The sequence below is a fragment of the Balaenoptera physalus genome, assembly GCF_965194825.1.
Source record: "Balaenoptera physalus genome assembly, chromosome: 1".
Classification (NCBI taxonomy): domain Eukaryota; kingdom Metazoa; phylum Chordata; class Mammalia; order Artiodactyla; family Balaenopteridae; genus Balaenoptera; species Balaenoptera physalus.
Genome location: NC_138882.1, coordinates 170,858,822 through 170,879,794, shown reverse-complemented (window position 1 = coordinate 170,879,794; position 20,973 = coordinate 170,858,822). Strand labels below are relative to the sequence as shown.

Sequence of the window (20,973 nt, the reverse complement as noted above, 5' to 3'; positions counted from 1 at the left end):
ATTATTCACTGCAGGACTGAGTAGTGTGCATAGATGATATTCCTTCTCTATATTTACCGAATTATAATCTTGGGCCTCTTAAAAAAAGAATGTTCCTAGTGTCAAGGTCAAATGGCTTCTCTTTTCTTATATTCCATCAGTTGCTTAAAACTATGCCACATTTTAGTTTGCTTCATATTTAGATTGTAACTTTCTTATATAGCTTTTTATTTTTCTTGGAGTTTCTAATTGCCTTTCTTTTTTCTTGTTGACAAAAGAATGATGGGCCTTCAACATATCCTCAAGTTTATCCAGCCTGTCAATCATACTACCTGTTGCCTGGAGTCCAGTTTCCCCCCAAAGACATCCCTCCTGGAGCCCTCCATCCTCCTGCTCCAGTCTGGAGTGGTTGCTCTTTAAGCCTGCTATACAGCTCTCAGCCTGGGGCTTCCTTTTGCTGCCCTCCTGGGTTGGATCCACTGTTTCTTGGATCCCATGTCTTCCTCTTTCTTGGTTTTCTTCCCTATTTTGCTGGAGTGCATTATGAGGTAATTTTCTTAACAAGGGGTATGTGGGAGGTATATACAGTCTTAGTCCTTGCGTGTCTGAAAATGTCTTTATTCTGCCCTCATACTTGATTGATGGTTTGGCCAAATGTCGATTTCTAAGTTCAAGTTCATATTCTCTCAGAATTTTGAAGATGTTGCTCCATTGTCTCTAGCATCCAATGTTTCTAATGAGAAGTCTGATGCTAGTTTGATTCCAGTTACTTTGTAGATGACTTGTTCTTTCCTTTCTGAAAGCTTTTGGGAGTATTCTGTTTATCTTTTGATTATTTGAAATTTCACAAGAATGTGTCTGATATGGAACTTTTGTCATTCATCTTATCAGTACTCTAGGACTTTTTTAACCTGGAGATTTGTGTATTTCTTCAGGTCAGGGCAATTTTCTTCTATTATTTCTTTGATAATATCTTCCCTTTCATTTTTTCTGTTCTCTCTGGGACTTCTCTGCATCGGATGGTAGGCCTCATAGATTGGTCATCTGTTTCTCTTATATTTTTCCTCATACTTTTCATCTTTCTCCCTTTCTTCCTCTCCATCCCTCCCTCCCTCCCTCCCTCCCCTCTTTCTTTCTCTCTCTGACTCTGTCTCTCTCTTTCTCTCTCTTTTTCTCTCTCTTTCTTTTTACTTTGTCTTTAGGGGGATTTTCTCAACTTCATCTTCCAGCTTTTTTATTGAGATTTTTTTCAGCAATCATATTTTTCATCTCTAAGTCCTCTTTCTTGATTTCTGATTGTTCTTTTCTCATAGCATTCTGTTCTTGTTTTAAAAATTTCTTATGTTCCCTCAATGTTGTCTTTCCACCGGGTCAGTTTTTCTGTTTCATGCTGCTAGTTTTCTAAGTGTAGTTAGTTTCTTTGGTTGTCTGTTTACATTTAAGAGTGGAGGACTGAGTGGCTTGTAATGCATTTTCTCTCCCTCTGCCATTGTATACGTGAATGGGAGTTTTGACTGGGAATTCTAAGTATGTGGGCAGGGCACACTGACTGGTAGACTTTGCTTTAGGAAGAGTGAGTGAGGTGCTAATTGTCAGGCTGTGGGCACCCATAGACCAGAAAGGGGAGGGGGGTATTACTCTAGGGTGCCCCCATTAGAGACCTCAGTTCTCCTCAGTTTATTCAGTTTCTTTGGAGAAGAATCTTTCAGGGCAGATTGTGTCAGGTTTGTAGGAGAATAAAGGGAGTGACTCATAAATGAATACAGATCTGTGTTTAATCCCATTTGTTCAGCCCTGCTTCTCACTTCTACCCTCTATCAAATGTGCCCACTTCAAGCCAGTCTCTCTTGGGTCACTCTGGGCAGATAAGCTCCTACCCGCATTGTAACCTTCTCATGGCACATTGTAGACCTACGCTATCCAGTTTAGTAACTTCTAGCTGCCTATTGTTATTGAACATTTGAAATAGGCTAGTTTTAACTGAAATGTGCTGTTAGTGTAAAACGTACACTGGATTCTGAAGACTTAGTACAAAAAAAGAAAGTAAAATATCTCATTCATAAATAATGATTATATATTGAAACGATAATATTGTGCTTATATTGGGTTAAGTAAAATAGAGTATTAAAATTAATTTTTTCTTTTTTTTAATGCGGCTACCAGAAAATTTTAAATTACCTGTGTGACTCTCATCTTTCTATTAGCGCTGCTCTAGATGATGACCTCCTCATCTGTCAACATGTTTCCATCTGCTATCTAAATTTGTCAGAATCACTTATGTACTGATAACCCCCACTCCCATTCTTTTTGCTGATATGGATTTATTTTCTACTTTTATTTATTTACTTTCTACATTGATACTGTCACATCTAGGATGGAGAGGATGAAAGAGGATCTGCCATCTTCCATGTGAAGTTGTTTCTAACTGATGACCTGTCAGAGCAGCTACTTACTGTTACCAAATAATTTAATTGTATCGGCAGTCCTTCTTAGTGGCAAAGCCAAGAAGATTCTTGAGTACTTGTCCTTAAGGTTGAGTCTGAAGCCCTTGTATGTTCATGTAGGTGCCCCACGCCCTCATTCCCACCGAGTGCCCCACGCCCTCATTCCCACCGAGTGCCCTGAAGAGTGTTTTGGGAATCCCATTTCAGTGTTCTTTTCTGTCCCACAGAATCATTGACCTCTTTCCTTTCTAAACAAAATTATATTGATCTTCTACTTTGGGCCAGACACCATGCTGGGCATTGTTGCAAAGATTAAAATAGAGTATTTATAAAAACACTAGCATAATGCCTGACTGAGCATAGAGAATCAGTACAAGCTAGGTAACTTAAGGCAAATTAAGGAAACTGAGGCTCTTAGAGATTATATAACTTGCCCTAAATCACAGCATTAGTAAGTGGCAGAGCTGGGATTTTAATCCTAGCCTCTTTGACCCCAAAGCTTATGCTCTTGACCAGAATTCTCTAAGTTATCTTACTTGAACCTTACCCTAGGAGAAGTGGAAGCATTCCCATTTTATAGGCCAGAAAGCAAAAACCCAAAGAGGCTAATTATATGAGTGCCCAAGAACACTCATATATCCCTTCCTGGAAGTTCAGAATAAAGAAAGAGAACATTACTATAGATAAGAAAAGGTAGCATTCTCACTGGCTCTGGCTCCTGGCAGCAGCCCAGGGACTCTTCTGCAGCTATGTCTGAGGGCCTGGGGAAATTGAGAGGCCCTAAGCTAAAACAAGGAATGCCTGTCAAGAGCACCTATCATGACGTTCCATGTACTGTGCTTGGCACTTACCCACTTTAGAAGGTTTTTTTTTTTTTTTTTTTTAATTTTTTATCAATATCCAATACGTGTTTTAATTTATTTTATTTTATTTTTATTTATTTATTTATGGCTGTGTTGGGTCTTCGTTTCTGTGCGAGGGCTTTCTCTAATTGCGGCAAGTGGGGGCCACTCTTCATCGCGGTGCGTGGGCCTCTCACTGTCGCGGCCTGTCTTGTTGCAGAGCACAGGCTCCAGACTCGCAGGCTCAGTAATTGTGGCTCACGGGCCTAGTTGCTCCGCGGCATGTGGGATCCTCCCAGACCAGGGCTCGAACCCGTGTTCCCTGCATTGGCAGGCAGATTCTCAACCACTGCGCCACCAGGGAAGCCCTAGAAGGTTTTTTTAAAATTTATTTATTTATTTATTTATTTTTGGCTGTGTTGGGTCTTCGTTTCTGTGCGAGGGCTTTCTCTAGTTGCGGCAAGCGGGGGCCACTCTTCATCGCGGTGCGCGGGCCTCACTATCGCAGCCTCTCTTGTTGCGGAGCACAGGCTTCAGTCGCGCAGGCTCAGTAGTTGTGGCTCATGGGCCTAGTTGCTCCACGGCAACTAGGATCCGTGGGATCCTCCCAGACCAGGGCTCGAACCCGTGTCCCCTGCATTGGCAGGCAGATTCTCAACCACTGCGCCACCAGGGAAGCCCACTTACCCACTTTAATGATCTACTCTTCTGGGCTATGGGTCTGTCTAGTTTTCTCCTTAAATGATATCAGCCACACACTCCATCTCTTAACTAATTAGCTCTAGCCCTGACCTAGGGGTACTCCTCAGGGGAAGTGGTTTGTACTGTTCAAGGGCCCATTTCAGTGCCTGGCACATAATAGACACACAAGAAATATTGTTCCTGAACTGTCCTCCTCTGCAAGCTAAAGAGCTGCCTCCATGTGCACCCATGACAATGTCTACCTCTCCTTTGTGGTACCATGTATATTTTCAATTAATGAATTACTTGTAGTATTTGTGGAGTATCTGTCGTGATCACCGGTACCAGACAGTTCTGGATTTTAATCCCAGCTCTATTACCTCCTTACTAGTTGTGTGACCTTTCGGAATCCACTCCACCTGTCTGAGTCAAAGCTTCCTCAGCTGAAAAGGGCACAAACTAACAGTACCTAACACAGAGTTAGGAGAAACAAAAGAAGAGAAGGCATGTAAAGCACTTAGTACAGTATCTGGAGCACAGGTTGTGCCCAGTGAATGTGGACTGTTATGATTACTGCTGGGCAGCAGTAGTCTGTGAGGGCCGGGACTCGTGTCTTGCTTCCTACTGTATACCTGCCGCTCAGCACAATGCTTGGCACGCACTTAGTGCTAATACATGGTTTGAATGACTGATCATTGGCTGGGAGGCTGGATGGCTAGAGGGACCGGTAGAGTCTCCCCTCTGAACAGCCAGGAGAGCTAAAGCCCAGGAGGAAAGAAGATTCCCTTGGTGGTTAAGAGTTGGGATCCTGGCCCTTGGGCAGGCCTGCCCTCACCACTGTCTTCCCCAGCAGGTTTGGGATGTACATTCCGTTCCTGCAGCTGAACTGTGACCTCCGCAAGACAAACCTCTTCAGCCACATGGCCTCCATGGGTCCCCGGGAGGCGGTCAGTGGCCTGGCACGGAGCCGGGACTACCTGCTGACACTGCGGGAGACGTGGAAGCAGCACACGCGGCAGCTGTACGGCCCGGACGCCATGCCCACCCACGCCTGCTGCCTGTCGCCCAGCCTCATCCGCAGTGAGGTGGAGTTCCTCAAGATGGACTTCAACTGGCGCATGAAGGAGGTGCTGGTCAGCTCCATGCTGAGCGCCTATTATGTGGCCTTTGTGCCTGTTTGGTTCGTGAAGGTGCGTAGCTTGACCCAGGGAGGGAAGGGGCCTCACCCTGCTGCCTGCCCCCCGGGAGCCCTCTTGCTCGCATAAATAACTCTGCTGCTCTTGATGAGATTCCCATATGTGCTCTTGAGGGCCAGAGTGACTACTGCCTTCATTTTAGAGTGGAAAAAACAAGGCTCACTGAATGGATGTGGCCCACACGAGGTCACCCAGCCAGCAAGGGGGACGTGGCGTTGTTGTTTGTAATACTTGGTAACGGAAGGCAGTGACTTGGTGTTTCAGTGTGGTGGTTTTGGCACAGGCACGTCACAATGTCCTGCTTTGTCATTAAGTTCGAAAGGCGGGACTCATCCAGATCTGAGTGACTCCAAAGGCCTGTGCTCTCTCTCTGGCTTGTATGGCCATGTGCGAGGGTACCTCCCCAGCTGGCTTGACACATTTCTCTGAGGATGGGCAGCACTGAATGATTGGGGGTTGAGAGGACTTCATGTCCGTTGGGCACCTACAACCTGCTAGAGCTTTGATGAGTATTATAATCCTCCTCACGCCTCTCAGAGGTGGTTACTCGTATCCTCATTTAACAGATGAGGAAGCTAGCCCAGAGAAGTGAAATGACTTGCCCGAGGTCACATAGTGACTAAGCAGCAGAGCCAAGATTTGAACTCATTTCCGTTGAACCCCAGAGCCTGTTCTCTGGCTCAGAGTGGGAACAATTTTTCTTTGTAGAAAACTGAGTAGTGGGCATAGGGTTTAAGCCCATGGTTAAGCCACCTTTGTTAGGTGTTCAGTCCTTCGTCTCAGGCCACCCCGAGGTCTCTCTAGGGCTGTCTTGATCTCTGAGACAGGTGGGATCAGGGATGGGGGAGGGAGTGAGGCCATTGTGGGTGTCCAAGGTCTCACCCACCTCCCGCTGCCCCCAGAACACACATTACTATGACAAGCGCTGGTCCTGCGAGCTCTTCCTGCTGGTGTCCATCAGCACCTCGGTGATCCTCATGCAGCACCTGCTGCCTGCCAGCTACTGCGACCTGCTGCATAAGGCCGCTGCCCACCTGGGCTGCTGGCAGAAGGTGGACCCAGCACTGTGCTCCAACGTACTGCAGCACCCGTGAGTCTGCCCTTCTCTGCTCGACCCCAGCCCCACCCTGGTCAGTGTCTGGAGTCACTCACCTCCCTGCTCATCAACTCATTCATTCAGTCAGCAAATAGTTATTGAGCAAGGTCTTGTATGCTAGGCCTTGTGGCCAGAGTGGGATATGGCAGGGCCCAGGAAGGACATGTCTCCTGTCCTTGGGTAACTTGCAGTGTCTTGAAGATGGGAGGAAGGCAAGTGGTAAATTCATAGACTCATTGACTTTCTCATTCACTGACTTAGTTACTTGCTCATTGGCTGATTTGCTCATGCATTCACTCATTGCTTCCCTCCTTCCACTCACTCATCCATCCAGTCATTGGCTCATCTGCTCTTTCAGAAAGCATTTACTTCTACCTAAGCTGTCCCAGGCCTGGTGCTGTGTATTGGACAAAGGAGCTTGGACTTTGACCTATAGGCAGAGGGGAGCTATGGAGGGTTTTGAACAGTGGAGGGATCCATTCCAAGGTGTGCCTTAGAAACATCAGTCTGGTAACAGGGTATGGTACTGTGTTAGTTGATAACATACCCTGGCCAGGGAAGAAAAGCCACAGGGAGGAAATGGCTAAGACGAGACCCCTTGAGGAGTTCACAGTCCGGTGCGAGTGATAGCCATGTACACAAAGAGTTAGGATGAGTGGGGTGAAAGAAGCCCAGCTGCAGGATGGCATTGCACTCAGAGCAGAGGCAGAAGTCACCCTGCTCAGGAGCCCTGAGGGGCTGGGCTGTCCTCCCCTCAGCCTGACCCATCCTTCTTGGTGCCTAGCATTTCTACAGCCCTTCATCACCGTCTTTTTACCCCGGTTATGCTAATTTCCTGCCTGTATTCCCCCATTAGACTGGAAGCTCCTCAAGGCTGGGACCATCTCTGAATCACATCTGAGTCTTGGGCCCAGCACAAGGCCCAGCCGAGAAGAGGCCCCTAGGACAGGTTTGTAGAGGTAGGCCCACAGAAATGCAAAGGGAGGCCGCAGAGGCCAAGCCTCCTGATGTTGGCCCTCCATGCCAGTCAGGGTCCCTCTCAGGCTCTGTCCAGGTGGTCCAGAGAGGGGATGGATATTGCCAAATGGGCTGAAGTGGGGCTTGGCTTAGCCTAAGGCTCTGAGGGGAGGGGGGAGTAGAAAGAGAGTACATGGCTGAATATGAGGATAAACCTGCCCATGGCTCACCATGGTCCGCAGGTAAGATCCAGGCTCCTTCACGTGGCTTCCCATGATGAACTGGCTCCTACCAGCCTTTCTGCTCCGTCTCTTCCCATGCCCCAACTCATACTCTGCTCTAGCCAGACCCAGCCTCTTCGGATCCTCCAATTCTGTATGTTCTTTTTTTTTTTTTTGGCTGCATTGGGTCTTCATTGCTGTGCACGGGCTTTCTCTAGTTGTGGCGAGTGGGAGCTGCTCTTTGTTGCGGTGCGTGGGCTTCCCATTACAGTGGTTTCTCTTGTTGCGGAGCATAGGCTTTAAGCGCACGGGCTTCAGTAGTTGTGGCTCGCGGGCTCTAGAGCGCAGGCTCACTAGTTGTGGCGCATGGGCTCAGTAGTCGTGGCGCACGGGCTTAGCTGCTCCGCGGCATGTGGGATCTTCCCTGCCCAGGGATTGAACCTGAGTCCCCTGCATTGACAGGCGGATTCTTAACCACTGCGCCACCAGGACGTCCCTGTATGTACTTTTGTATCTAGGTTTTTGCCTATGATGCATGTTTTGCATGGAATGACCTTTCCAACTTTCTTTTCCTGTTTAATTCCTATTCATCCTTTAGCACTTTGCGTCCTCCAGGAACACTTTCCTGACCACCCAGGATAGGTTCAGTGTCCCTGCCCTGCCTGTACTCCCCCTCTGCTGTGTTTGCTTAGTTACTTGCCTGTCATTCCAAGACTAAAGCTCCTGGAGGTCAGGGTCCTTGTCTGTCGAGCACTCGGCCATCTCCTCACTCCTGGCAAAATGCCTGGCTTGTGATGGGTCCAACAGCAAATTTTTTGTGTTTTTTGTATGTAAGCTTTTTTTAAGGTAAAATTTCCATACAGTGAAATTAACAGATCTTGAAATTTCCATACAGTGAAATTAACAGATCTTCCCCCATCAAGATACAGAACATTTCCAGCCCCTCAGAAAATTTCCTTATGGCCCTTCCCAGTGACCCCCTCCCCCTGGCAACCATCTTTTCATTTCATTTCACCGTAGGTTAGTTTTGCCTATTCTACAGCTTCATGTAAAGTAAATCATACAGTAGACATTCTTCTTGGGCCCAGCTTCTTTCATTCAGCATATTGTTTGTGAGGTTCATCCATGTTGTTGCATATGACATGGTAACTGTTTCTTAAATGAAGGAATCAACAGGACAGGAGCATGAGATTGAGCTTCTTGCGGACAGTGATTCTCAGTCCTCTGGCCCAGGACCCTTAGAGTTCCTGGGAGATCTCAGAGAACAATGGGAGAAAATTCACTGGTCCCACAACCTTATTCACGTGCTCTCTGGGGCGTCTCTGTGCCAGGCCTTGTGGCATGCTCCGAGGACACAGAAATGAACTGGACACCATCCCTTCCCCTTCAGTGCTCCCAGACTAGTGAGGAATACAGGGAAATAAATAAGTGACAACACATTGGGGAAAGTGGACCAGTAGCAGGAGATTCAGGGAGCATTTAAAAGATGCTGAACTCTGTGGGATAAGGCATCTGGAAGAGCAGTCCAGCTGGAGCGAGCATCTTATGCAGAGACAGGAGCAGTCAGGTGTGCTGGAGGAACTAGAGGCAGTTCTGGGTGGCTTGAGCAGGTGCTGTGCGGTGGGGGTCATGGAAGGCCACACTGGGACTCGGAGGCCGTAACACATCGTTGGGGACTTGACTCCAGGGGCACCGGAAAGCCTTCAAAGGGTTTTGAGGAGAGACTAGTCAGGCTCGGCTTGGTGTTTTACAAAGACCACTCGGGCAGCTGTGTGGTGGACTGCTGGGAGGCTAGAGGTGAGACTGATGGGAGCCCAGATGAAGAAAATGACCCCCTGGGAGGGAAAAGGGTTTTCTCCAAATCCCTCAGAGACATGAATGTCAGCCCTAAACCTTCCGACTCCCAGTGCAGTGAATTTCTTACAGTTCTTACCCATTTTACACAAAAGGCAACTAAGACCCAGAAAAGGAAAGTCACTGTGTCTAAGTGATAGAAATGGGAGTAGAGCCCTGGTGGTCACCCCATGCCCAGTCTTCTCGCATCCCCTTGTGTGGGTGAGCTGGGCATAAGGGGGTTCTGTCGGGCTGTGCCTCCAGGTGGACTGAAGAATGCATGTGGCCACAGGGCGTGCTGGTGAAGCACAGCAAGAACGTCTACAAAGCAGTGGGCCACTACAATGTGGCCATCCCCTCCGACGTCTCCCACTTCCGGTTCCACGTGAGTCTCCTCCCCTGGGAAGGAGGGGTGGGGCCTGATCTAGAGGGCAGGAGGATCAGCTGGGCAGGAAGGTGATGTCATAGCAAGAGGCGGCTATTTTCAATATTTCCCAAATCCAAAAGAAGACAATGCACATGTGCAGCCCAAGGACAGCCATACAAATGATCCCTTCATAACTGTAGCTCACTTGGTACCAGATCTTTGAAAACATTGGGTGGAGGTAGAAAAGATGATACAACAGAAGGAGGGGTTCTTGGTGGTGAAAATAATTACACTCGTCATTCCTTATTGTGTGCCAGGCACTGTGGTAAACACTTCCCATGCACCCTCCCATTCAGTCTTCACCAGAACCTTGTGTATGAAAGAAATACCAGGGCTGTCCTGGTTTTCAGGTACTGAAATCAGCTTAGAGAGTTTAACTTGTTCCAAGGGTGCCTTACTGGGAAACTTGGGAACTAATGGTAATGGCTCATGGACTCAGTACTACGGAAAGGGCTGCTCAAAATCATCTGGGCTGGTGGTCTCCATTTTATTTACTTATTTTACTGTCAAAATCCTTTTTTCCAACTCAGTCAAACTAAAGTTCAGTATATAGGACCTCATGGCGCTGCTCTGTTTGAAAGGGTTGGAACTCCCCTCACTTCCTGCTTACCACCACGGTAGCCCCTAAAAGACCTCCTGGAACCTGGGGCTCTGAGGAACACAGTTTGAGAAATCATTGATCTGGGCTAACCTCTTCTTTTCCCAGTAGAGAAACCTGAGGTTCAGACAGGGAAGGGACTTGCCCAGGGTCCTGCAGCCTGTCCGGTGCAGAGCTGAGCCTGGTGTGCTGGTCTCTCGGACTCCTGTTTCCTGGCACTTGTCCTGCCATCCTATAATCAGCTCTTGAGGTTTAGGTACCTTGGCCCCTGCAGAATCAAGATCCCTGGACATCGATCATTCTTTTAAACTGACCAGAAAATTTTTCTTAGTCTCTACACTCTACCTTGCCCTGTAGACACCAGGTAAGAGTGATGTGTCTCCGTGTCCCCTGGAAGCTTCCGGCCTAGCGGGGGATGCTACACATGAAGTAGTAAATGACTCAGGCTGTAGAGTCTATAATAACTTTCCATGCCTCTGTCATAAGATTCTACTTTGTTCAGGCCTGACAGTACCCAGGAAGTCACATATAATAAGGTGTTGGTTTTCGACCAGCAAAAGTTGAGAGAACAAGCAGGACCTCTCAAGAAAAGCTTCTGGGAGGAGGTGGAAGTTGATCCGGATCTTTTTTTTTTTTTTTTTTTGATCCGGATCTTAAACAGCTTCTGTGGGAAGCAGTAGTCTTGACAGAAGGAACACCACAAACAAAGGCAGAGAGATGGCAAGGTCCACGCCCAACCCTACGAAGTCTTCCTCCCCACCCAAGTCTGCATGGGGCCCAAGAGCTTGACCCTTTCACTGGCCTACCCAGAACCCCCTTCCAAGAGGCAGGTTTCTGGAGCCCACTTTCCAGTCCATGCCTACTCTTTCCTGGGCAGTTTTTTTTCAGCAAACCCCTGCGGATCCTCAACATCCTTTTGCTGCTGGAGGGCGCTGTCATCGTCTACCAGCTCTACTCCTTAATGTCCTCTGATAAGTGGCACCAGACCATCTCACTGGCACTCATCCTCTTCAGCAACTACTACGCCTTCTTCAAGCTGCTGCGAGACCGCCTGGTATTGGGCAAGGCCTACTCGTACTCGGTCAACCCCCAGAGGGACCTAGACCACCGGTTCTCCTGAGCCCCAGGGCGACCCAGGGACAGCATCCAGGCTTCAGCCAGGGGCTCCCTGGGAAGCGGCTGTGGGAGAGGGATGGGTGAGGGGCAAAAAAAAAACAAAAACAGACAAAAAAAATCCACCAGAGCTTTGTATTTTTGTTACATACTGTTTCTTTCTTTGATAATTGATGTGATTATGAGGAGAAAAAAAAAGTCCTATTTTTATACTCCCAATAAGCCTGTGTCCTGTATTTCTTTCTCCTTTTCTTGCCTGTCAGGCAGAGAGCAGAGGTATGGGATTCTTGGCCAGGACACCCCATGCGTGGCTTCTGGGGCCCTTGTGAGCTCTGCCTTCTCCGGTGGAGAAAAGATGAGACCCCCGAGGTCACCGGAGCATGGTAGCTGCTGCTGGCTGAATGCTCGCTGTGTGCCAGAGGCTGCTCTACGTGTATTACAGGCCTTGTCTTAATCCAGTTTTTATGACAACCCTAGGAGGTAGGTGCTGTCACTCCTATAGATGAAAACAGGAGCTCAGGGAGCTATCTATCATGACTTGCCCAAGGTAACACAGCTAGGAAGTGGTAGCGCTGGGTCCCAAAACCCTCTGAAAGATGACACTACTATCCCAGCAGAATGTGATGTACTGATTCCCAGCACGCAGTCACTGAGACCCTGCTCTGTGTCAGATGCCGTGGTAGATGGTGAAGATGCCAAGACACAGAAACAAACAAGTCACTACACTGGGAGGGGTATAACAGTTACAAGGTACAGAATAGCACAGGGGAGAGAACATTTAATGCTCTCTGGACTTCTTGGAGGAGGGGATAGTCTGAGATGTATCGGCCACTTCCTAGGTGGACAAGAGGGGGTAAAGGCGCTTCAAGCCGAGCAGTAGCATTCTGGGGTATTTGGGGAAGGTAAGCAGAAAGTGGTTCCTAGAGCAAGAAAGATAAGGAAAGTTGGGGGGAGATGGGCTGGATCTGGAAAGGTCTGCAGGGACTGGATCAGGGAGGACCCATGGCTCTAGGCTAGAGAGGGTGTGTGAGCAAGGCCAAGGGCTTGAATGGAAACAAAGCCGCTTGGAAGGCCACCTGGCTCCTGTGGAGCATAGGATGGAGGGCTCAGGGGCTGGCAGGAGAGGAGACATGGTCATAGCCATTCATCTAGTCTGCCCGTGTCCCCTGAGCCCTTGTTTGGCTACAAGTTATGCAGATGCTCCAATGGTGGTGTACAGGAGGCAGACACTGCAGCAAATGTTTGTGGTACCTCTGCTGAGGCAGGCATTGTGCCAGGCACTGGGACAGAAAGATGAGGAAGATACTGTCCCTTCATAGACAACCAGGAGAGAGAGACACCTTGTGAACAACTTAGATTGCCAAGTGCTGAGGAAAATGTGTGTCCAGGGCACTGGGGAGCAGAGAGGACAGATAGTCTGACTCTGTCTGGAAAGACAGGCTTTTTCAAGAAGGTGAAAATTGCATTCGGTCTTGAAAGTGAGTAGTTCACCTCTAGTCAAGGGGGAAGGGAGGGCATTGCATTCCAAGCAGAGGAAAGAGCATATGCAAAGGCATGAAAGAAGATAGGAGCATATTTGGGGGAATGTGGTTCCCCAAATATGGATGGAGCCTGGGTTGCCTGGTAGGGAGTAGCCCAAGAAGCCAGTAAGGACCAGCCTAACTGTCAGATTGAAATGTTTGGTCATTACCTAAGGCCGTTAGTAGGAAATCACTAAGCAGAGGAGGGACATGATAAGGTCTCTGCTTTTAAAGAGATAATGGGTGCAAGTGGGAGAACCTGGAGGCACACCAGTGAGGAGGCGGGTAAAATAGACCAACGGAGAATGAAGAGGTCTGACCTTGAGCAGCGGCAGTAGGAAGAGGAAGATAACACTCCCTTTCCTGACCCTGAGTCCTAGAATTGGCTTTTTGAGTTGTTTCCCTCAGTGGGCCAGGTACACAACTAGAGGTGGCAATTTGTTATGACAGGACCTGGGCTTCCAAAAGATAGCTCCCTCTTGGGACCAGTGACTTGAAGACATAGCCTTCCTCTGTGTGTTGAGGTGGGGGACAGTAGGATCGGAATCCTATTATGCAAAAAGGGAGGTCTAATGTGTACCAGCCATAAGTTCCATGATTCAAAAGACACATGACGGGACTTCCCTGGTGGTCCAATAGTTAAGAATCCGCCTTCCAATGCAGGGGACGTGGGTTCGATCCCTGGTTGGGGAACTAGATCTTGCATGCCGCAACTAAGAAGTCCACATGCTGCAACTAAGAAACCCACATGCCCCAACTAAAGATCCCGCGTGCCGCAATTAAGGACCTGGCACAGCCAAAATAAATAAATATTAAAAAAAAAAAAAAAAAGACGCATGAACCTCAGAGCCTCAATTTCCTCATCTCTAAAAAGGGAGATCATATCCCTTTTTTTGTGTAACTCACAGATCTGTTCATTCGTTTGTTTATTCATTCAACAATTATTCATGGAGCACATACCACGTGCCAGATGCTGTGCTAGGTGCTGGTGATCAGTGATGAACACTATAGAACCGACTTGTGCCCTCAGAGAGCTTGCAGTAAGGATAAATGAAATAGCTCTGTCAACTATAAAGCACTGCACCGGTCTCATTATTTTTCTACTTTTTATCTCCCAATAAGATTGTAATCGGGTTTACTCTAGACTTCTTCATTTCCTTATCGCTATATCCTTGAGCAAGTCACTTCACCTTTCCAGATGACTCCTTATTCATATCCAGCTCAGGGTCTATGGGTGGTTTTAACTACAAAAGGAAGGAATACCTTTCTGGAAGAAAAAGTTTCTAGGGGAGGAGACCTCACTACAAAAAGGAAATAGCAGAAAAAGCTGAGAAATCCTAAGCACACTTAACTTTCTTTAGTAGGTATCCCTCCCAGTTTTTCTCCACCCACTCCTTTCATATTCCATCCTTATTCCCCGCCTTTAGTAGCTGCGGTCTCTTTAAATGCGGTCGTCGCTGTGAACTAGGCGGTGGGGCCGAAAGCGCGTTTCTTCCCGGGATTGAATGTTAAGTTGTTTGTCCGTTTCGGGCTGCCGTCCTGCAGATCCGCCATATTGTCTGCTGAAGCTGCCGCCGAAGCTGCCGCCGCTGCCGCCGCCAAGTAGGAGCGAGCGGAGCCGCGATGGGTGAGTAAGGAAACCAGGCAATTGGGGACTCGGGCTGGGCAGTCTCGGGGCTTGGAGTCTGGCGAGAGCCTGTCTGCAGTCTGCAGAGGATGTCTGAATCGCCTCCAGATAGGTTTGAGGGGAGAAGCCAGGCCGGGAGCGCCGCTCAGGCCAGTTTGGGGCCAGGTTAGGGCCCAAGCGGGGAGCAGTCTTTGGGGGCTGGTTCCGGGAACACCTTGCCACTTCTGGAGCCCCCACGTGGTGGCCCTGGGCCGGATCGCACGCGTTCCCGGAGGTTAGAAAGGGGCTGACCCTCCGGTCTGGGCCGGGCTCCCGGGGGCAGGCCCGGGGGCCGGGCTCCCAGTGGCAGGCCCGGGAGGCGTTTAAGGCAACCCTCTCCAGGCGTGTGTCTGACCGACGCGCCTCTTAACTGGATTCACTGGTTCCCCTGAACTCAGGGAAATCCTCCCTACGTCGCAGAGAGAGTTCTCTGGCGAAGGGACGCCTGGCGAGCCAGCTCCAGGCCTGTAACCAGGGGCAGCCATGCCGAAGGCAGCCTGGGCCGCTGAAGGCCGGGAGAACTTCCCGAGCCGCGGCGGAAATGGGGTGGTTCGGTTGGGTTCAGAGTGACAGCCTTCGCAGTGGTAGAAAACCAGTGCCAAGATCTCGTAGTCATATATAGGTCGGGGGCTTTAGGTTTCTGGGCCTGGCCCTGGTTAGGAGAAAAGGAGCGACCTGTTGCTCTTTCTAAAGGGACTCCAGGTAGCAAGGCCTGTGCTCAGAGAGAATACGATGGCGAAGTCTTTGGACTTAGGGACAGAACCATCAGTGGTACTTCTTCTCCAGCAATGAGAACTATTAAATTTGCTAAGCTCTTCCTGTGTGCAGGCATCGCTCTGATTGCTTTACATGTCACGTTTTATTTAATATGCACAACCTATTTATTGAGATAGATACTGCTGTTATCCCTATTTTACAGATAAGGAAACTGAAGCTTAGGGAGGTAAAGTAACTTACCCAAGGTCGCACAGTCAGTGACTTAAACCAGGTTGATCGCTCCAGAGCCCTAGTTTATAGCTGTTGTTCTTTATGGCCTGGCCCCAAGTGATTGGGCTGGAAAAGGGGGAAAGAAAGCTTTTAATCCTAGGCAGAGTTGTAAAGGTGTTTTGTATTTTTGCTCGTGGGCCCACTTTGAAATCTTTAATCTGAAAGAAACTGGAAAACTCCAAAGTGAATTGCTAACCCCAACTATTGTGGGTGTGTTGGGGGTGGGGATTGAGATTCTGGGATTGAGTTTTGTAAGAAACCTGATCCTGAGGAAACATAAATTACTCCTTTGAGCTGCACGGCAATGACTTTAGAATCAGATCTCGTATTATAATCCTGCCTGCTACTTCCTAGCTCTCATCCAGAGAAGTCACTTAAATGTCAGATGCAGTGATGCATATGGAAAACATCCAGCACAGTCCATGATAAATGTTATTTTCCTTCCTTTCTGAGCCTTCCTTTCCTCATCTCTAGAAAGAGGGGAGGGGGCAGAGTTATCGAGGTGTTTGAGGATTAAATAAGATACCACAGTGTTTGGAGACTAGTAAGAGCTCTATAAATATCAGAACAGATTCTTTTCCACCTTCAATAATGTTTTCAGTAATGTTTGTTCCTTTCCTTTAAGCACTCTGGTTTCCAGAATCCTCCATTAAGACTGGTAGGCTTGTCTTTGTAGCTGCAACTTTATGTATCAATTAAAAATTTTAGGGGCTTTTATGTTATAGATTTTGTATTGGCCTTCAATTTCAGGAACACTGCTGCCTCAAAGGGAAGGGGCTAATATTTAGTTTATTAAGCCCAGTGAAATAAATTTGGCAGCGATTTACTCAGTTTTTACAGATGGGGAAGCTACCTCAGAGAATATAACACAGTTAGTTACAGCAAAGCTAGAAGTGAGATTCTTACCCATTTTGCTGCACATAAACCTCTAAGAAGACTTCAGGTGTGATTAAATTTAGTCCTTTTCTGGTAAACTTTGAAATGAAAGTACTTCAATAGAGCAACAGAACCTGACCAGGGTCCTGAAGGGGAGTTTTAGTCTAGAGTCAGGCAGCCTCCCCTCTTCTCTGCAACTCCATTTCAGGTACCTCCCCGCCACCCCCATCCCACCTTGCACCTTGTCTTTCTGAACACCCGGCCATTGGGGTTTTTGTTCTGTGGGGGTTTTGTGTGTGGGTTGGTTATTTTTTGTTTTTTTCTCTGATCCTTATACTACAGGGGTGAAATGTATCCTTACGTTTAATCCTAACATCAAATCCGAGATAATTTGGGTTATCCCCATTTATAAATGAGTAAACAGGCTTTGAGAAGATTAGGTGATTAAGTCCAAGGCTGGTGATCTAGGCCCTAGGGCTGGGGACACTAACATGGCCTGCATCACACCTCCGTGAATCTAGAACCTGCTGTGTTTCACTGCCTCTCAAGAGTACGCTCGTCGAGCTCTGGCCTATATCCTATACTATTTCTCCTGTGCCAGACTTCACTAGCCTTAACAGACCTTTGCAGTGATTTCATTGCTCTTAGGAACCCTGTGGGGGTGAGGCTTGCAGCTCTGGAACTTACTTTTTCTAACCCTCCCTAGCAGAGACCACAGCCTCTCAAGACTAAGTCTTGGCAGACATCGGTTGTTTTTATCACTGTTCCTGCCATCCTGCTAACCAGGAATCTGGCAGCACCTTCCCAGCCCCAGGGGGTATCTTGATTGATATAAACTAAACCAATCATTGTAATTCTATCTCCCTAGGCAGTGATTGATTTAGGTATGGGCATGTGATGCAGATTTTGGCTAATGAATGTGAAGGGAAGCCTGGAGGACTTCTGAAAAAGCCTTCCTTATTTGCCAAGTTTTATTCTGTTGTTTTTTGCCGGTTTATATTTTAACCCAGGTATCACCAAAGTGTGAGAGCTTCAAAAAAAGAGAGATGGGAAAGCTATAATAATAGCGAACACTTATATAGAACTTGCTATGCGCTAGGCAGTAAGTACTGTAATACTAATTCGTTTATTTCTCAGATTCTCACATTCTAGTTGAGAAAACCGAAGCACAGAGAGAGGTTCAGTAACTTAAGCAAGGTCAGAGCTAGTAAATAGAGGAAATACTCAGGTAGTATGGTTTTAACCAAAATATGGGCTATTAAGGGCAGCGTTCTGCCTCTGGAAAGGAAAGATCCCTTTTCTGACTCTGAAATTGCCATTAGCAATGCTGGGATCATGAGGCAGAATTTATAAATAAGAGCAGGCAGTTCTAAGGGTGAGGGTCGAGAAGACGGAAAGAATCTGATCTCTTCATGATGTTTTTGGAACTGTCCTGTCACTGGGCTGTAGGATACTAAAAGCTGCTTCTGGTTTGCTGCAAGCAACAAAACCTTTCTGATAATGCCTCCAGGTCAGGAAGTAATTTAGCCCATTTCTTAGTTTCCCTCCAGCCTTGCCCACCCACCCCACAGTTCATAACAGCAACTTAGAGAACTACTAAACTAAGTGTCCCACAAGCATCAAACTCACTCCCCCTTCCTGGTGTACCTTTCCTACATTTTTGTTAATGGTGGGACCATTGGCCCAGACACTAGGGCATAAGATAGAAATCTTACCTATCTTTGGTTCCTTACTCTTTTCTTCCCTTCCTATATTGGCAGTTGTTGGATACTGTGATCCTGTTACTGATGTCTTCCCTAAATTGTTTTGTGTATGTTTTTCTCACAGCATAGTCCCACAAAGACTGTTAATTGTGTGGTCTTTAAACTTGCTGAGTCTCAGGCTCCTTGATGTGAAAATATGATAATACTATTTATTAATGTTGTTAGTGAAGTGTCAGTGAAGTACTAGATGTCAGAAAATATTGTAAATTGTAAAGGTGTTGTTATTTCAGGAGCCTTCTAAATCTGTTCTATAGCCTCCTTACCACGACCAGTTCTGCTGCAGCAATGTTGCTAAAACACCCTTCTGGTCTTGTCACTCTTCTCCTTAGTTTAGGAACCTTCACGGACTCCTTATTGTCTACAGGATAAAATCATAACCCATAGGGTATGGTATTCAAGGCCTTCCTATTGACTTTACTAGTCTTATTCGATTTAATATTTATCCATATATCCTGCATTCCACTCAGACTACCTCCTTGGTATGTACTTCACCTTTCCTGGTAGAGAAAGTGACAAAAGCAATCCCTTCCCCACCCGTCTTTTCCTATGAAAATCTTGCCTCTTTTACAAGATTTAGTTTAAATGCTACCTCCCTCAGGGACCTTTCCCAAATATGTATGTTATGCCTTCCAAACTGGAAGTGAACTGTCCTTCTGAATTCTGTAGCACTTTGTTCTTGCCTTTCATATAGCTCTTTTCATATTTTATCTTGTGTTACAGTTATTTCATTCTGTAATACAATTAGAGCTTTGACCAATTGCTTAATCTCCAGAGATTCATTTTCCTTATCTCTTTTTTTTTTTTAATACTTCTTTTAAACTTTTTTTTTTTTTTTTTTTTTTTTTTTTGGGCTGTGTTGGGTCTTCGTTTCTGTGCGAGGGCTTTCTCTAGTTGCGGCAAGCGAGGGCCACTCTTCATCGCGGTGCGCGGGCCTCTCACTATCGCGGCCTCTCTTGTTGCGGAGCACAGGCTCCAGACGCGCAGTAGTTGTGGCTCACGGGCCTAGTCGCTCCGCGGCATGTGGGATCTTCCCAGACCAGGGCTCGAACCCGTGTCCCCTGCATTGGCAGGCAGACTCTCAACCACTGCGCCACCAGGGAAGCCCCTCCTTATCTCTTAAGACAGGGGTGATAGCATCTGCCTCATAGGAGTGTTAGGGTGATTAAATGAGCTAATGCTTGTAAAGCTTTTTAGCATGGTGTTTAGCACACAGTGAGTACTCAGTAAGTGATAACTAATTGCTATTAGTCATACAGTGAGCAAATAAAGTACTTAGTATGTGTCAGGCCCTGTGCTAAATATAAAAGATAAATCATATAAAAGATAAATCAATTTGTCTTTTAGGGGAAGGCAGAAACATATTATGAATACTTGTCAGAAACATTTTTAGGGATTAGGCAGGCAACTGTTATTTGTTAATTTCAGCAACTGTTTATTGAATGCCTACTGTGTGCCAGCTGCTGTCCTAGGCCCTGAAAATACAGCAATGAACAAAACAGACAAAAATATTTTTTTTTTAGTGAAATCCTAGAGCTTAAATTCTAATGGGTAATCGAGTAAAATCAACCAAATGGAGACTGGTGGGCCAGCTAGAGTCCCATGCAATCTGATGAGGTCCAGCCAGTTGTTGCCAGGACAGAATGTAGGTCTAGTGTTGCCTTACTGCATAATTTCGCATCCCTTTCCACAATCCCTCTCCCCCTTGAGGTTGGAAATCTGAATTTTCATATGATTTCATAACGGATTAAAATTTTTTAGATGTTACAAGTTAACTTTTAAAATCTAAACACATTTTGGGAATTCCTTGGCAGTCCAGTGGTTAGGACTCTGTGCTTCCATTGCAGGGGGCACGGGTTCGATCCCTGGTCGGGGAACTAAGATCCCACAAGCCGTGAGGCAAGGCCAAAAAATATATACACCGTATATATTGTAAAAGGATGAAGACAAGTGTTTTTAAATGTCTTGCTGATCATGATAGCCTTGTGTATTCAGTAAGTATTATTTTTAAGCATACTATACATTCAGAGTAAGGTGCATGAGAGAGTGTAAGTCCATAATTTAAATAATCTTCTAGATAATTTTAAATCTTTGGCTGACTTAGATCTGATTAGCTGGTCATTATGTTATTTTGTTTTGTTTTATTGTGATGTGGCAGGTGAAATTCTGGTACTTAGGAGCTTTTACTTCCAGAGACATCAGCTCTGCTGTTTCTTTGTTCCTCTTCCTGCATTATTAACATTATCTTCCATTCAGTTTCTTGATAGGACTCTAAGCTGTTTATTTATTTTGTGAATGTTAATTTAGTTAAAACTAGCTGTCTTGTAAATCCACTTAACTAGGCACACAAACTACAGTGTTGTGCAGTATGATAAATGTGAATGAACTAGTGTCTTCACCTGCTTGGTATAACTCCCAGTCTTCCTTCAGGAAAACTTGGCCACCTGACCAACAGATAAAAGTTGCCAGTATTAATAGGCTAATGCATAATAAAGGTAAACCTTACTTATATATATATGTACCATTCGTATATATTATTTATATATATATGTAACATTTGTATGTGTTATTTATATACATATATATATGTGTTAGTTACAACATATGTATATGTTTTTCTTCCTATGTCCCAGTTGATTTTGTACCGCATACTTCGGAGACCATTATAAAATGATAAATATTTTGAGTGGGGCAGTCCGCAGTACTATGGATTTATATAATAAGGGGGTCCACCCCAGCGTAGGGGGATCAGGGAAGGCCTTTAAGCTAATGAGAGC

The 20,973-nt window shown here is 46.5% G+C and overlaps 2 protein-coding genes across 4 annotated transcripts in view; both read left to right on the top strand.

Moving 5' to 3' along the window:
* TMEM39B (transmembrane protein 39B) overlaps positions 1-20,973 on the top strand; it is a 53,628-nt gene that overhangs the window by 6,695 nt on the left and 25,960 nt on the right. For both annotated transcript variants that reach the window (XM_082411468.1, XM_082411467.1), the window contains 4 exons: positions 4,800-5,136; positions 6,045-6,232; positions 9,514-9,634; positions 11,152-14,534. In XM_082411468.1, the coding sequence (XP_082267594.1) occupies positions 4,800-5,136; positions 6,045-6,232; positions 9,514-9,634; positions 11,152-11,394 (889 nt within the window). In that variant the 3' untranslated portion in view covers positions 11,395-14,534. The remainder of the gene's footprint in view (positions 1-4,799; positions 5,137-6,044; positions 6,233-9,513; positions 9,635-11,151; positions 14,535-20,973) is intronic.
* KPNA6 (karyopherin subunit alpha 6) overlaps positions 14,453-20,973 on the top strand; it is a 53,625-nt gene continuing 47,104 nt past the window's right edge. The window contains exon 1 of one of the 2 annotated variants that reach the window (XM_082411336.1): positions 14,453-14,534. In XM_082411336.1, the coding sequence (XP_082267462.1) occupies positions 14,531-14,534 (4 nt within the window). In that variant the 5' untranslated portion in view covers positions 14,453-14,530. Of the gene's footprint in view, positions 14,535-19,567; positions 20,692-20,973 lie in introns of those variants that run through there. The other variant, XM_082411338.1, reaches the window with a different exon arrangement.